The sequence below is a fragment of the Helicoverpa armigera genome, chromosome 24 (genome assembly GCF_030705265.1).
Source record: "Helicoverpa armigera isolate CAAS_96S chromosome 24, ASM3070526v1, whole genome shotgun sequence".
Lineage (NCBI taxonomy): Eukaryota > Metazoa > Arthropoda > Insecta > Lepidoptera > Noctuidae > Helicoverpa > Helicoverpa armigera.
The window spans coordinates 5671607-5686604 of record NC_087143.1 but is presented as its reverse complement, the minus strand read 5'-3'; the positions used below and the strand labels follow the sequence as shown (position 1 = coordinate 5686604).

General features: G+C 35.5%; 1 protein-coding gene across 1 annotated transcript in view; it reads left to right on the top strand.

Moving 5' to 3' along the window:
- Positions 1-14998, top strand: part of LOC110378787 (cell adhesion molecule Dscam2) — a 95982-nt gene that overhangs the window by 3294 nt on the left and 77690 nt on the right. The window contains exon 2 of the mRNA XM_064041237.1: positions 8529-8592. Within this exon, the coding sequence (XP_063897307.1) occupies positions 8529-8592 (64 nt within the window). The remainder of the gene's footprint in view (positions 1-8528; positions 8593-14998) is intronic.

The following is a 14998-nucleotide window of genomic DNA, read 5'->3' as shown; positions in this document are numbered from 1 at the left end:
TGTAAATATTTGGGGAAAAAAATATGAAATTGAGATTTTTGAAGCAAAGCATTTGCTTTGCATTTTTTTTTGTTTGTTTATGGTGTTCGGGTACTAATCTTTTTCATTGTTATTGGAAATCCTTAGATCAACCTTTCAATAAAAAAATGTCCGGTTGTATCTGAAAGTCTGTATGTTTTTTAATGTACATACCTACAGTTTATTAATGAAAAACTTACAACCAAAAGGTTAAGCAAAAGCTAAGTGGGTACCTATGACCTTCGCTTCACAATACTTAACAGGAAAACATTATCAACAAATCATCAACATATCCAGACGAAATTCAGACCTAGGTAAATGTTCAAACACCCTGTTATTTGGCCGCAAACACAGTTTAGATACATTCTCTTGTAAACAGTTGTGAAGCCTACTAACGTTCATAAAACTGTCACTCACACGCATGTGCATCGACGAGCTTTTATCGGTTCTATCAGTGCTGAGAGTCGTGCATCGAGCACATACGCATGTGCTCATGTGAGTGACATTGTTACGAATGCTAATACGTAGCTTCACAACTGTTTACAAGAGTATATTTTAAAACTATGCCTCAACCGTCTGGCTTTTAAGAGTAGTGCTTCGCAGAGCACTTTTCAATGAGAAACCAAGAGATGTAACCTAGATAAGAGCATTCATAGAGGCCTTTGATACGTAAGCGCCTACCCACCTGAAGTTTGGATACAAAGAGCTCTGTAAGTAGGCCGGTTTTCTCAAGAAGGCCTTATCTATATCTACATATACTAATATTATAAAGAAGAAAGTCATTTTTGTTTGTTTACTTGTTTCCCTAACTAAGGCATCGAATGAACCGATTGGAAAATGTTTGTTACTGCTACTGCAAGCTACTGGACAGATTAAAAATTATTTCGCTTTTGAAAAGCTACACTATCCCTGCGTGACATAGACTATGTTTTATTCGATTGCGGGAAGTTGCTCCCAAGGGATGCGGATGAAACGGGATACCCTTGGTGTATAAACTGTCAGATTGAAAGGATATACCTACTTACCTATATTTTATTTAAAAAAGATAAAATTCCTTGGTAGGGTTCAAACACCTTCTAAAGTCTTCATCACTAAATTATTTATTGTTACATTAATTTATCATTCAAAACCCACTGGAGTACAAAATTCTATTTTTATAACGGTCCAATTAGTTCTCTTAATTACTGAATTATCTTTGTCACTGTGACAAAGTCTTTTGAGCCCGTTTAATTTTCATTCTTCTTTAAATAAAACAATTTAGTTTTTCCTTTCAAAGACTGGTCCTTTTGTCAAAGAAATTGGTCCTTGAAGACTTATAAGTTTTATTATTGAAACTAGCTTTTACCGGCGGTTTCACCTGCTTCCCAAAGAAACTTCGTGCACCAGAATTACAGTACCCTGTTCTACCTTCCTACCTTCAATGATTATAGTCTAGTTTATACTGTATGATTTTTTCAAATCGGTCCAGTACTCTCTAATGTTAGCGTGTTAAAATAACAAAATTTTCGGCATTATAACATTAAGAGTACAAGTAGCTTGCGCATGTTGAGGCACATGCGCAGGTTATATGAATTTTAAAAACGTGCGTGTACCAAGGCAATATCTCTTGTCACTTGCGCATATTAACTTGCTCCGGTTACATGCATCGTGTAGAAGCACCCTTTCCTAATAAACAAATCAGGAAATATTTAAAACTGTTGAAATAATCCAAAAAACTGCTGTACCGACTATTCATTCTTTAGACATTGACCACCGTGGTTGTAATTTTGAACCACAAATAAACATATTTATTTGAAAACATCTTGAGGTAACCTGGACTATATGTATAGTCTGAAATCACCAACCCGCATTGAGCAAGCGTAGTGATTAATGCTCAATTCTTCTCCGTGTGAGAGGAGGCCTGTGCCCAGCAGTGGAACAGTAAAAAGGCTGTAACAGTAACAGTATTTGAATAAAAACCTCTCAATGATGACGCTATAACTGATTATTCATGTCATTAAAACAACAAAGAGGATCAATTGAAACAGTATTTACTTCGTTGAAGGCAAACATTAATTATTGATATCATAATTATTTATTATACTTTTAACGGGTGGATTCGTACGGCCAATAATATTGTTTTACGTTTGAATGGGTCAATAATTGAATTATAATTGAATGTTTACGATGCAGTTTATATTTATTTATGTTTTACATGTATATTTTCTACCTACTACCTATTTATATCACTAGCTTCCACCATCGGTTTCTGAGGGAACTACTTTCTTCGCCCGGATCAAAAGATAGCCTACATGTTATTTTGATGTAGGTATTTAGTATACATCCAGCCAAGTATTATCAAAATCCATTTTGAACATCTTGCGTGAAAGAGGAGCCAACCTCTATACATACAAACTTTCGCTTTACAATATTAACACGATTATTAGGCTTTTTTTAACGACGTCAAAAATCATCAAATGACCCCTCCCGCTGTGGGTTAGCAGCGGTGACAGAGTATCAGACTCTTGATTGACTAAAACCTGTCGTGTTCCGTCGTAGGCCTTTTATGTATGTACCAGGGCCGCGGTAACTCTTTCGAACAATCCCGCAGCCCCGGCAGACCTTGGCCCTGCTGGGCCTCGCTGACGATTAATAGGCCTGAGATTAGGATTCAAAGACCTGCCAGGGTATTTTTTGTAAGCTCAAACTTGTGATATAAATAGGCACGGCACTGGCAGTAAACACAATAGGTAATACCAAAAATCACGACTAGCGAGCTGTGCAAATTGAAAAAGGTCTGTTTGCTTAAATAATCAAAAGCTTTCGAAAAAGTTAGGTTTGGCAACTTGTCAAGCCAAATCTAAAGAAAATATTTATACCTTAATCTAATTCCGATTCTTTTCAATCGAATCGAGAGTACAGAAAAACAAATTGATAGAAATAGAATCAAGTCAACTTACATGGAGGTATGTTTGTGCGCGATTATCTCGCGTTTGGTTGAACCGATTCTGATGTGGTTTTCAGTATAGTATTTGACAGTCTTAGGAGAATGTTTGACTAAAAAATAAACACAAAAAAATCTGTCTGAATGGACCCTTAGGGGCCGGTTTAAACGTCGGTGTCAAAATAAACATAGCTGCGTCCACTAGACACCGACTTCTCGTTATATTGATTCACCACCTTAATCAAAGTTAAAACTAAAAACAATCCGATTCATTCTCTTCAATCGAATCGAGTGTTCAAGGCAACAAATCGATAGAAATAAAATCGAGTAAAGAGATAGTGCTGTATAAACAAGTACTTTGAACGATTCCGCAGCGAATTCGATATCCTGATGGCTCTCGATTTACAAAATAAACGAGTGCAGACGATCTGCAACGTTCTAAAATGTCCCCTAAGAGCCCCCGCAGACCACAGACTTTTTATCGGCCGATAGTTTAGTCGGGTTGGCCTGCTAGTACGCACACCGACCCAACTAAACAGTTTAGTCGGTGATGAGCGCGCAAACTATTGCAACAGTCTGCCGACTATTTGCTAGTTTCTAACTAACTGGTGAAAAGAGTGGTCGCACCGCACAATGAAAATTAATAAAACATTGCATAGAAATGTTATTATTGCTCTCATACACCGGAGAGGGAAAATTGAAAAGAGAGCCCGAGAGTATTGGGTGCATCATATCTTTAGTGACAGATTATTAAATGGAAAATTTTACAATAAGTATGCATCCCAAATTACTCGATCAAAGTTACGATCAAAGATTCCGAAATAAGTGACTGAGAATTGGGCGACGCCATTTTACAAAACACGCGCGCCCGACCATTCGCTGTCAAAGCTCGGAGCGAACTAAACTATCGGCTTAGTCGGCCGACAAAAAAATCGTTATGTGTGCGCGTGTGGTAGAGAGCCAATACTGATTATACGGTCGGCCGATAGTTTGCCGATAGTTTAGTTTGAATTGAATCGGGAAGCCCATCAAACTTGTTTATCGGCCGATACCAAATCGTCATAGTGTGCGCACTTGCTAACATCTGCGTACTGATTAAGAGCCCGACCAAACTATCGGCCGATAAAAAGTCTGTGGTCTGCGGGGGCTCTAAAGCATTTTGTGCTCCGTTTTTTCACTAAAATGGTTTAGTTGGGTAAAAAGCTAATGGTATTTAGGGGCTAGCTTTAAGTTTATTTCTCGTAGGTGCGATACAATTTTAGGGAGAAATGTCGAAAATATTGTGAAAGTACCTACCTATCCGTTGTAACAAAAGGCTTAAGCCCAAGTTTACAAACATCATATGCGTCAGTTTTCCTAAACACAACTGTTTATTATGTATTTTTATGTTCAAATTTGAAAGTAAAGAGTTGATTTAAAAATATGTGTTTATGAGTAACTATAGTGACTTGTTTTAAAAACTATAGCTACGTATGCAAATGTTATTTAGTGATAAGATATCATTTATATCGCCCCTTCAAAAAGCCAAAACGGCTCCAAAAACCAATTCAAATTATATAAATCAAAATAAAAAGCAGACCTCACATTGGTAGTTTAACCCGCCATTTTCTTCGCGGTCAACCACGACACCGTCTGTGTACGACAGTACTGTAGCCTTAAAAAAACTGGGCTGCGATCATGGATAACAAAATGACTAGCGGAGGTGCCATAACGGAAAATCGCCTAAGAAAGCGCAACAAAATTCAAGTATGCGGGGGACGAGGAACGTTACTGTATTCCCCCTTACATGCCTTTATTAGACTCGGCCATTTTTTGTAATATGTACCAAAACTCGTTGACAGATATCTCAAAGAACCCGAACGCCTAGTTAGCTCACTCGTAACTAATCGTTTTGGTCATGCCCACCGTACGTATTTGGAAGGCGCCTGACCTACCTTCACTACGGCATCTCCGCTCATCTTTCCTACTCCGTTTCTGCAAACCATCTGTTCCCTACCCAGTAAATTTCGAGTACATCCATCAACAAAAAACAATTCATCGCAAATATATTCACAATAGTTTCGTTATTAAATTCGCGAACAGCTTTTGTGCTCCACTGTACGTGATAGATGGCGCGATGACGTAATAACTGAGCTCGCATGTACCGGGTGCGGGTGACGTCATTAAAATACCGTCAATTATCATGAACCGTTGATATTGTAATGTTTGGGAATGAAATTGAACATTATCTTGAAGGCTTGGATATGAAACTTTCAGAGGTTCCAAATCTGTGGCTACGAATCGCATTGAAAGCTTTCTTTTGTTTAATGCGTTGTTTTCCGTGGTTTTACTCTACTGCGCTAGAAGGAGAAATATATATTTGGAAAAAAAACCTCTTTGCGAAATTGGCTTTGATCTATCAATTAGCCAACCGGGTTTCTTACTCTGGAGGTACAATTATACAAATGTGCCCATTTACACCGAAACAATTACCACAATTTACAACTTATGCTTGTCAATAGTCACTTTCCTGGTCTCTGGGTAGTTTCGATAGCACTTGTCATCACCATTACAGAACGACTCGTCATATTCACCACTCGGATAACTATCAAACTGATAGCTAAAGAAAAAACATCCGAATTGAGAACCTCCTCCTTCTTGGGAAGTCGTTTAAAAATGGAAAGCGGCGAGCCTCGATGTCAAGCACTATCGTAATAACCAAATCAAACTTCCATTAACCACTCCAAACTAGATTATCTACAACTTATTTATATCAAGCTACCCTCCAGAGACAAAACTGAAGAACAGTAAGTTTTAAGATATATAATATTAGAGTTTTGCAACTAGTTACGATGTCTATTAGCGTCGGTTCAAGTCTGTTTCCAAGTGGATCACAATATTGTTAAAGTTTTAACGACTCCATGTCTCGTACGCGTGGTATGAACTTTGTTACTGTTTTGAGTTCTTAAGATGTCTGTCTGGTTAGTTGATTTAAGTGGAAGGGGGTTTTATTTTCTATTAAGGGTTGATTTTCGTTGAACTAGATTAGCTACTTTTAGTTATCTTTGGCACGTAAAGCTAGCGTCCACGAATGCTACTCAATAGCAGTCCACGTCAGAGGTCGTCAGGCTGATTTAAGTTTTGTTATATTTAGGATTTTATTAGGAATTCCAACAAGAAATAAACAACTTAAAGGGGTCTACACACCAAAGCCGCTGACCCGGCGGCACAGCCCGGCGGCACGACTACCGCGGCATGTGGTGTTCTAGTAATTGTCAAATACTCTATGAAAGCCGGCGGCATGATTGTACAAAATACGGCCGGCGGGTTGGGCCGCCGGGCTGTGCCGCCGGCATCAGCGGCTTTGGTGTGTAGACACCTTTATACATAAAAATATACAAACACAACCATGCCATGTGTTTCTTCACTTACAGAAATCCACATCATGCGTAGACCATTTAGTTAACCATAACATAATATAAAAATCAAAGAGTGACATAAAAACCAAATACATAAATTAATAAAAAGGATAAAAGAGGTTTAGTAAGTTAACTCAACGAAAAAGATGGTTACAATTTATATATTTGATTGCTATGTCTATCTGTTTTGTGTGTCTGTGGCACCGTATGTCTCAAATGAATGAAAAGACATGGATTCAGTTTTTAAAGTTGAAATCTGGTTTATACGACTTAACTGGCAATGTAATTGTTATCAGTATTGATGTAGGATTTAGTATAGGTAGCTGTGGTAATTTAGCTGAACTTATAGATTGGTAAATCAACGAGGTTTTTACGTAACTTCTCTTACAGCCCAATTAATAGCGATCATTATTCCAATTACTCTTTCAACGCGTTCCAGTTTGAATTCATAACCCAGTTTAAAATTAAACTTGCAGAAACAAATCTAGAAGTTTGAAGTTTTGAGTGTTTTATTTACCCCTTTTATTCATTATATTTTACAATTTAAATGGCAGAAATCAAAATAGAGGCAATAAACATGCAACTAGCGAATGAAAGTAAAAGATCTCAAAAGAGAAGATACGTAGGTACGTAAATTATAACTAAAAGTAAGAAAATTTAGAAAAAATGCATGGTGTCAAATGAATGAATTCATTTCATACACTAAAAAAGAAAATAAGTTGGTAAAGTTACAGTTATCTATCCAGACCTAGAGATAACAATGAAACCCTATATTCCTTGGTCACGCCATCACGTGTGAACGGCTTCACCAATTAAGCTGAAAAGTAGAGAGGAGGTAGCTTGAACCCGGGAGAAGCTCATAGCCTTTGTCACCATCCGGCTACGAGGTTGTCTTGTTCGTCTAAAACCGCGGGTGGAAGCCACTGTAGTATATTATTATTAATGGCCTATCAACATAAATACCAATATAAAAAAGTATCGAACACAAACACACCACAGTTCAGAACACACAGCATAAGTTGTTTGCACTAACAACCGCGCAGTGTAACTGCAGACTTAATTGAGCAAGTTTTAACGACGGGAACGCGCGCTTGTGACGTCACGAGTATCGCGTCTTCGAGAGCCTAAGGTTTGGTGCAGACGAAGCGTTCTTACGCGATCATTGGAGTGATAGTTTTGTACCTACAGTCCGCATATAGAATGAGACGGATGCTTTCATTAATTTTTTAAACTTTAAATAATGATACCGAAATACATGAAATCAGTGATAAATAATAAGTTATATGTTTAAGTCCAGTAACTATCGTACCTATTATAGCTCAAAGTTGTTTTATGTACTTATGATATTTTTAATAGGTATTGCTGTTAATCTATCACATTTTGAAATTAAAATTCCTATGTTATAATTATGTATCTTTGTTGAAACCATGCCATGTTGTGACAACTCAATTATTATTTACTAATACAAAAAAATCATATCATAAACGCGTAGTCTGTACCTAGCTTTACGTTTATAGTGCCGCTTGATGAAATTCTAGTTGAAAGTTAATTAGTGTTTAGGAAATAAATGTCTGGAAGAATTGATGTTGTTTACAGTAATTGAATGGCAATACTAATTGGTGAGTCAGCAAAAACTCGTTGTGTTCTTATTTATGGATATACTCGTTTTGAAGCAGTTTAATAAAAACACTTTAATGCCCAAGTACAGCAATAACACATAAGTTATTTTATTCTTACTTTGAAAATGGAATGTGAAACTCTTGATTCTTACTAAAAAGTTGTTTAAAAAAAACGGAATTTAATGTTGTCCCTAAATATTTGACCGTTTTAGACAACGAAACCTATAGCCCAGTCTTCTAAACTAGCCTATCCTAGTCTTAAAAATAAAATTTCTGATTGCTATTTAGAAAATGTATAAGTTTCCTAGAAAATTACGTGTGTAACATAATTTATAACACATAGGTATTTCTGAGCCATTCTAGAAATTAAATCCTAGGCATTGTATTAAAACCACACAAATATATACAACACACATACATTTCTTACATTTAATTATAAGAACATATAAAAAACATAAACATATTCCCATCCCCACTAAACAGTCACACACAAAAATATTTTGCCAAACATTTTTTGCATTTACCAAATAAGTCGGTAATTCCTAACTCAAGCCAATTTCCTTGTTCCAGTCGTCCTCCGCAGTACGGATGGTCTTCGATTTCCTGAAACTGAAAGGACTCGATCTAATGAAAGGTAAGAAACAATATTTCAGTTGCAAATAGACTGTAACTAGATTTTGTGAGCCTTTGGATTTAAATGTTAGATGGTTTTTGTTTGATGTCAAGTTTACGAAGGAAGTATTAAGTAGTTATTGTAGTTTTTCTTACATCTATAGAAGGTCTTCGGCTTAGGTACTAAAGTGATAATAATTAATATATACTTATCTCTATGTCCTTCAGCAAACTACAGTTATCCGGAAACCAAATGTCATTGAAATTGGTTGAGCCTTTTGAGGTAAATAGACAGATGTAGCTCTTTGTTTAGATCTTTTGGCCAAATGATGAATTGAAAAAAAAACATCTATGATGGATTTTAAATCACAGGAAAAAATGTGGTATAGACATTGAAATTTATTATTTATTGTTTGAATGAATATATTTTTATTTATTTATTGTTTTCCTTATTAAAATAAACCGGCCAAGTGCGAGTCGGACTCGCGCACCGAGGGTTCCGTACAAATCCTGTATAGGTAAAAAGCGAGTCTCGCGCCAACCGTTCAGTTTAGAACAATCATAGTTATGGTAATTTCGTGAGAGTCAAAATAGTTAATATTTTTTATTTTATAATATAACTAAAATAGTAGGCCAGTACCTTGTAAAAGTTATTTTATTAAAGTTATTTATATACAACCCAGGCAGCACACAAGTCAGATAACTGGCCAAGAATTTAACTCTATGCAGGGTTAAGCTTTATTATATATGAATATAAGCTGAGTGTATTACCAAATTATGTATTAAAGTTATTTCTTGCTATAACAATGCTATCAGCTGAATTAGTTTAGTAATTTGCGGATTTTATTTCTTCAAACTGAATAATCATCGTAAAAAGACCTGCTACTCAAGAGTTCGTGTAATCTTTTGTATAACATTGGTATAAAATTCCATTATCAAGCATGATACTGGATAAGCTGTATTCTGTTTTCTTTTAGTTGTATTACACACTACACCTTGACAGTTATTCAGCTGCTGTATAAAATAGGCTTTGTTTCTGTTATGAAGCATATAGTAACTTAACAGAAATAAAGATAGCTGTTGTAACTACTTTATGACGCTTTGAGTACGAAATTACCGTCATGTGCAGCTAACTGTAGTTAAAGCAATATTAACAGATTCAGATGCAGAAGTAATATATTTTAACCGAGTTCTAAAAGAATGAGGTTTTCAATTCATCGGGTTTTTATTATTATATGACTGAATCCTAATTTTTTGACTTACAGTACGCATGTGTGTTATTATAGAACAGTTGTCGAAAATGTTTTAATGCAGTCCACTTTTAACCAGAACACAACTTAATAAGTGGACACTTATGGTCTGTTATGCATACATTAGACGGTAAGCCACTGTGCAATCAGATTTTATTCAGAATGTGCGTCGCCATTATCGAACAACATAACCTAATTATAATGATGTGGAATTTTATACTCAAATACTCAAGTTTAATAACGAAATAAATATAATATTCTTAAAAAAGTTTTACATGGTTATTTTTGAACCCTTACATTGAAATAAACTAAAAAAATATTTTACACGTAAAAAACATAACTAGAAGAAATGTTGTTTATTTCTTCAAAACCCGGCTTATCAGGAAGCGCGTGAAAAATTTACACGAAATATATATATATATACACGGTAAAGTTGCATGCGCACCTACAATTTCTTCCATCAAGCCTAAATAAGGGTAAAATTTACGATAGGTAAAATATTATACTACGAATATGTATAACTCTGTTCGGATTTGTCAATATTTAATTTGATCAACTTCTTGCTAAAATATACCTGAAATAAGCTAAACGCTGTGTATGATCTGAATATCTGAGCTTTGAAGGACTCAGTCAATTATAATATGTTCATTCATCATTCACTCATCATCTGGCTAAAAGAGCTGTAATACTTGTGTTAAAGAACAAAATCTTTTTATGTAGAAAATATTCAGCTTGTCGTACAATTATTCAAAAATTATTCATATTTTACGTTGCTATTACACAGCTAATAGCAGTATATTTTGTGCCCAAATTGCTTGAATAACGTCTGAGTAAGCGCCATATCAGCTATTTACAGTAGTTTTTTTCTGCAATTAGCTTCTATGACTGCTGTTAAACAAAAATTACTCAAAAGGTTTGTGCTGGCTGGGAACATTTTATAGTCATCATTCAGAAATCTGATTGAAAATAACTAATTATGTCTTAAAGGTCATTGGGCATATCTCACCCGCTTTGTAAAAAGTGGCGGACATGAATCAAAGTAGTTTTAAATCTTGGAGAATATTATGACGTTTCTTTGAATATAAATATTTTATTAAAACTCCATGGAGACGAATGTCCAGGATCGTTTGAAAAATATAAAAGACAAGCAGTTTCAGAGGATTGTACAGGTTGCAATGCTAGTTTTTATTGTTAAAGACTTTTCATAAAGAAAGAAGATGCCAATTCGGATGACCAGGATCTGATGAGGATCTGGAAACCCTGAGAAATCGAGGGCAACTCTTGAATATTGTAGGCACGCATCGAGTCAAAACCAGACATGTGAGTGTATTTTTGAGGGTACTTGTAAACAGTGAAGGTTTGGAGCTGATTTGATCATGGAGACCACAGAGAGTCGAGGGAACTCCTGAACGGTATGTTGCAACTACCACGTGTTTGGGCTTATTTAATTTGTATTGGCGAAGACTTTCCACATAGATAGGTTAAACTGCCATTGTGGGATCGATAGCAAAGATCAGATATAGTTATGGGAACTCCTTTACAATTTATAACGTAACTTTGTGTTGGAGCTTATTTTATTTTAGGAGATGAGAATTCACTACTAATGGGATCTTTTATTTTTTTAAACATACATAGAGTTCTCTCAACTTTCTCACGTCTCCATCATCAGGTAAACTCTAAACTTTCACTGTTTGATAGTATCACCAGACATACATCTGAGAATCAAGTTTTAATCCTATGCATGCCTACAATTTCTGATAGTTGCCCTCGATTTCTCAGGATTTCCATCATCAGACCCTGACCTGATGACAATGGAAATAAACGGCGAGTATACTCTTTCACTACAAAGAAATGATTTCTCAAATCCGTCAAACTTGGTCGTTTAAATTCCCCATTGAAATGAGGAAAATATTTGATGTTTACACCTGATTTTCTCTAGATTCCCATGGTTCACATAGATGCGACTAATGCCATAGTAAATCAGAGCCTTTATCATTATACTGGGCTATATTTCGTTCGTATCCGCCGTGGTTATGGTTTCCATACTAAGGTGCCCAATGACCTTTGAATGATTTAAAAATTTTCACAGTTTAGAGGCAATTATATTTAAGAAGTGTTTGATATGAATTTCAACTTTAATATCTCTACGCGTTCATGTGAAAAAGGGCAGGTAGTAAGTTTATAATTATTAAAAAAATATTTTATGTCAAGTTAGCAAAAATAATATTTTAATATTTTATGTAACTTCAAATTTATCATTTTCGCAATTTTTCCTTTATCTGTACTATATAACGTTGCTTCTTGCCGAATTTCAAGATTCTGAGTTCACAGGAAGTACTTTGTAGGTTTTGATTCCCTAGCGTGTGACGGAAATTCGTCTAAAGTGTCGGTATAACTGCTGTATCTTTTGATCGCGTTAACTTAGAAGTTTGATTTTTTCACTACCTAAAGGGACAATAGACCTAAGTATTTGGTATAAATTTCAATTTGATACCTTTATTCGTTCGTGAGAAATAAGGTAGTAAGTTTCATTTTATTAAAATATTTTTTTTTATGTTATATAACTAAAAAAATGAGATTTTCGGAATTTTTCCTATATTTGCATTATATGACAATGCTTCATGCCAAATTTCAAGACTCTGAGTTTACGGGAAGTATCCTGTAGGTTTTGATTCCTTTGCGAGTGTCGAAAATTTGTTGAAAATATCGACATAATCGGCTGTATGTTTTGATTGGCTTGGCTTAGAAGTTTGATATTTTCACAGCTTAAAGAGGCAATAGACCTGAGTATTTCATGTGAATTTCAGCTTGATACGTCCACGCGTTCTTGAGATAAAGGGCCTTGACAGACAGACAGACAGACGGACAACAAAGTGATCCTATAAGGGTTCCGTTTTTTCCTTTTGAGGTACGGAACCCTAAAAAAATAACACACATCGCGTTGAAAAGCTCTCCCCTTGTTGGATCGATTAAAAATATTCAACCATATCAAAAAGCGAAGTAATAAACAAAATAAAATTTAAAAAATCTTACTTACCCTGAAATTATCTCGAAAGTATTTCGTGTAATATAAATTTTTCGCGAACATTTTTTCCGAAGGCCTCCTCACGTCAGGTTGCAGGAAAAAATATATTTTTCGGCTTACATATTTAATTTGATCTTCTTAGAGAAGGGCGTTAGGTTACTTACTGATTCTAAGAAAAATATTACCTCTATGTTGATTTTGTTTATTTTTTAATGTCTGTTTTTTCTGTGAGAGCAAAATATAACTATGTTATAGACACACGTTGTTTACTTTGTTAAATTGATAGAGCTTCCATTTGCTTACTTACCTCGACAAAAGTTATTTCGTACGTTGAACGAATTATTTGACCTACACCAAAAACACCGTTCGTGTATACAAGATTCTAAGAATATTACAAAACTTACATCTAGCCATGTTCGAGTAACTTGGTTTCCAAGAAACATTACCTATTTTTTTGACGTACAAAAAAAGTCGACTTACCACAAACAAAATTGTCAAAATAAGAAGCGCCCAAATCTACTAAGTCCCTTTTCCCCCAATACAATTATTACGTACTTGGAATCTTCAAAAGTCCCCGAGTTGCTTTCAAATAAGCAAAAAATCTCAGCATTCCGTTGCGTCACACATCAGACGGGTAATAAAGGGGATTTCTATGTGTGTACGTATAATATATAATGGTATATGAACATTATAACAAGTGGTAGGTGAGTGGGGAGCACTCTAAACATCAACGCGAAATCCCCTACTATGTGTCCCGATTGTATTTTGTTTTGGGTTAATAAATCCGACGGTGTTGTTTCATGGTTGGTTTTTCGGTGAACATTGGGTGCTTTTGGGGAACTGTCTAATGTAATTATGACGTTACGAAAGGTGCTGATTTTCGGCCTACTTTGAATAAACACTTTTTGTTTTATTTTGTGACCGATTTTGTGTAGGAGAAAAATAGAAAACACTGATAGCAGTGCAATACAAACGTCCTACAGAAAGTCGGTCAGAAAATCCTCGTCAGATAGTCGTACAAAAATCGGCATGCATCTCTCTTACAAAAGGTCTGACGTTGGAGGACAGCCTAAGCTCCAGGTTTTTAATTCGAATATATTATCTCGATAACCGGAACATTGTACGTAGTTAGAGTGTAATTCGAGTAAAAACGTTGAATTAGTATCTGTTTCAACTTTTTTGTAGTTTTTTCATCGAAGCAATTAATAATGTAGGTATGTTAATACAAAATCCGATAAACAGCTTTTCCGAATCTTCTTTGTAACAGTTTAATAAAATTGCTTTTTCCCTGAAATCCAAATTGGTGTAGTTATTTTAAAGTGTTGTACTCAATATTTTGTTATAACACAATTTGAGTAAAAACATCAATTTTATTAAGTACTTTACATTTATTTTGCTTGTTTACAAATTTTGATTACTTATTGGAATGATTGAACATACTTTGGTTTATCAATAAAAAAAGCTACAGATGTAAAACCATCAAATCTTATTAATATTAACTACAATAAGGTTCATTTTTTTTTTATTAGCCTCTGCTGTCCCACTGCTGGGCAAAGGCCTCCCCCAAAGCCTTCCACTTTTCTCTATCCATCGCTGCTTGAGGCCAGTCCGAGAGGAAGCTGTCCAAGTCTTCCCTCCAGTGTTTCTTTGGTCTCCCTCTCGGTCGCCTTCCATCCTCCGGGATCCACTTTGGTTCATATATCAAAATATATTTTTTTCTCTCGCTGTGGGTTGGCAGCGGTGAGGGAGTGTCAGACTCTTACTGACTAAAAACCGTCGTGTTCCGTCGTGGGCCTTTTATGTACCAGGGCCGCGGTAACTCTTTCCTACAATCCCGCAACCCCGTCAAGCCTTGACCCTGCTGGGCCCGCTGAATATATCTATAACTTAAAGATGATTTAGAAAAATTGAAGTTTAAAATACTCTAGGCTAGCTACAATAATGTTCATATATCTAAGACTTCTATTTTTTTTTATTGATTAAGTTTTTCATCGTGAAATATTCGCATTAAAATTATAATTCCCATAGTAAGAGACATAAGGAACCCGCCGGAGTTTTACAACAACAATAAAACAACTGACATACGTAGGTATATAGAGGTAAGTACTCTCTGCTCACGAGATAAAACTTATGTTCTCACTTAGTTGTTTGTG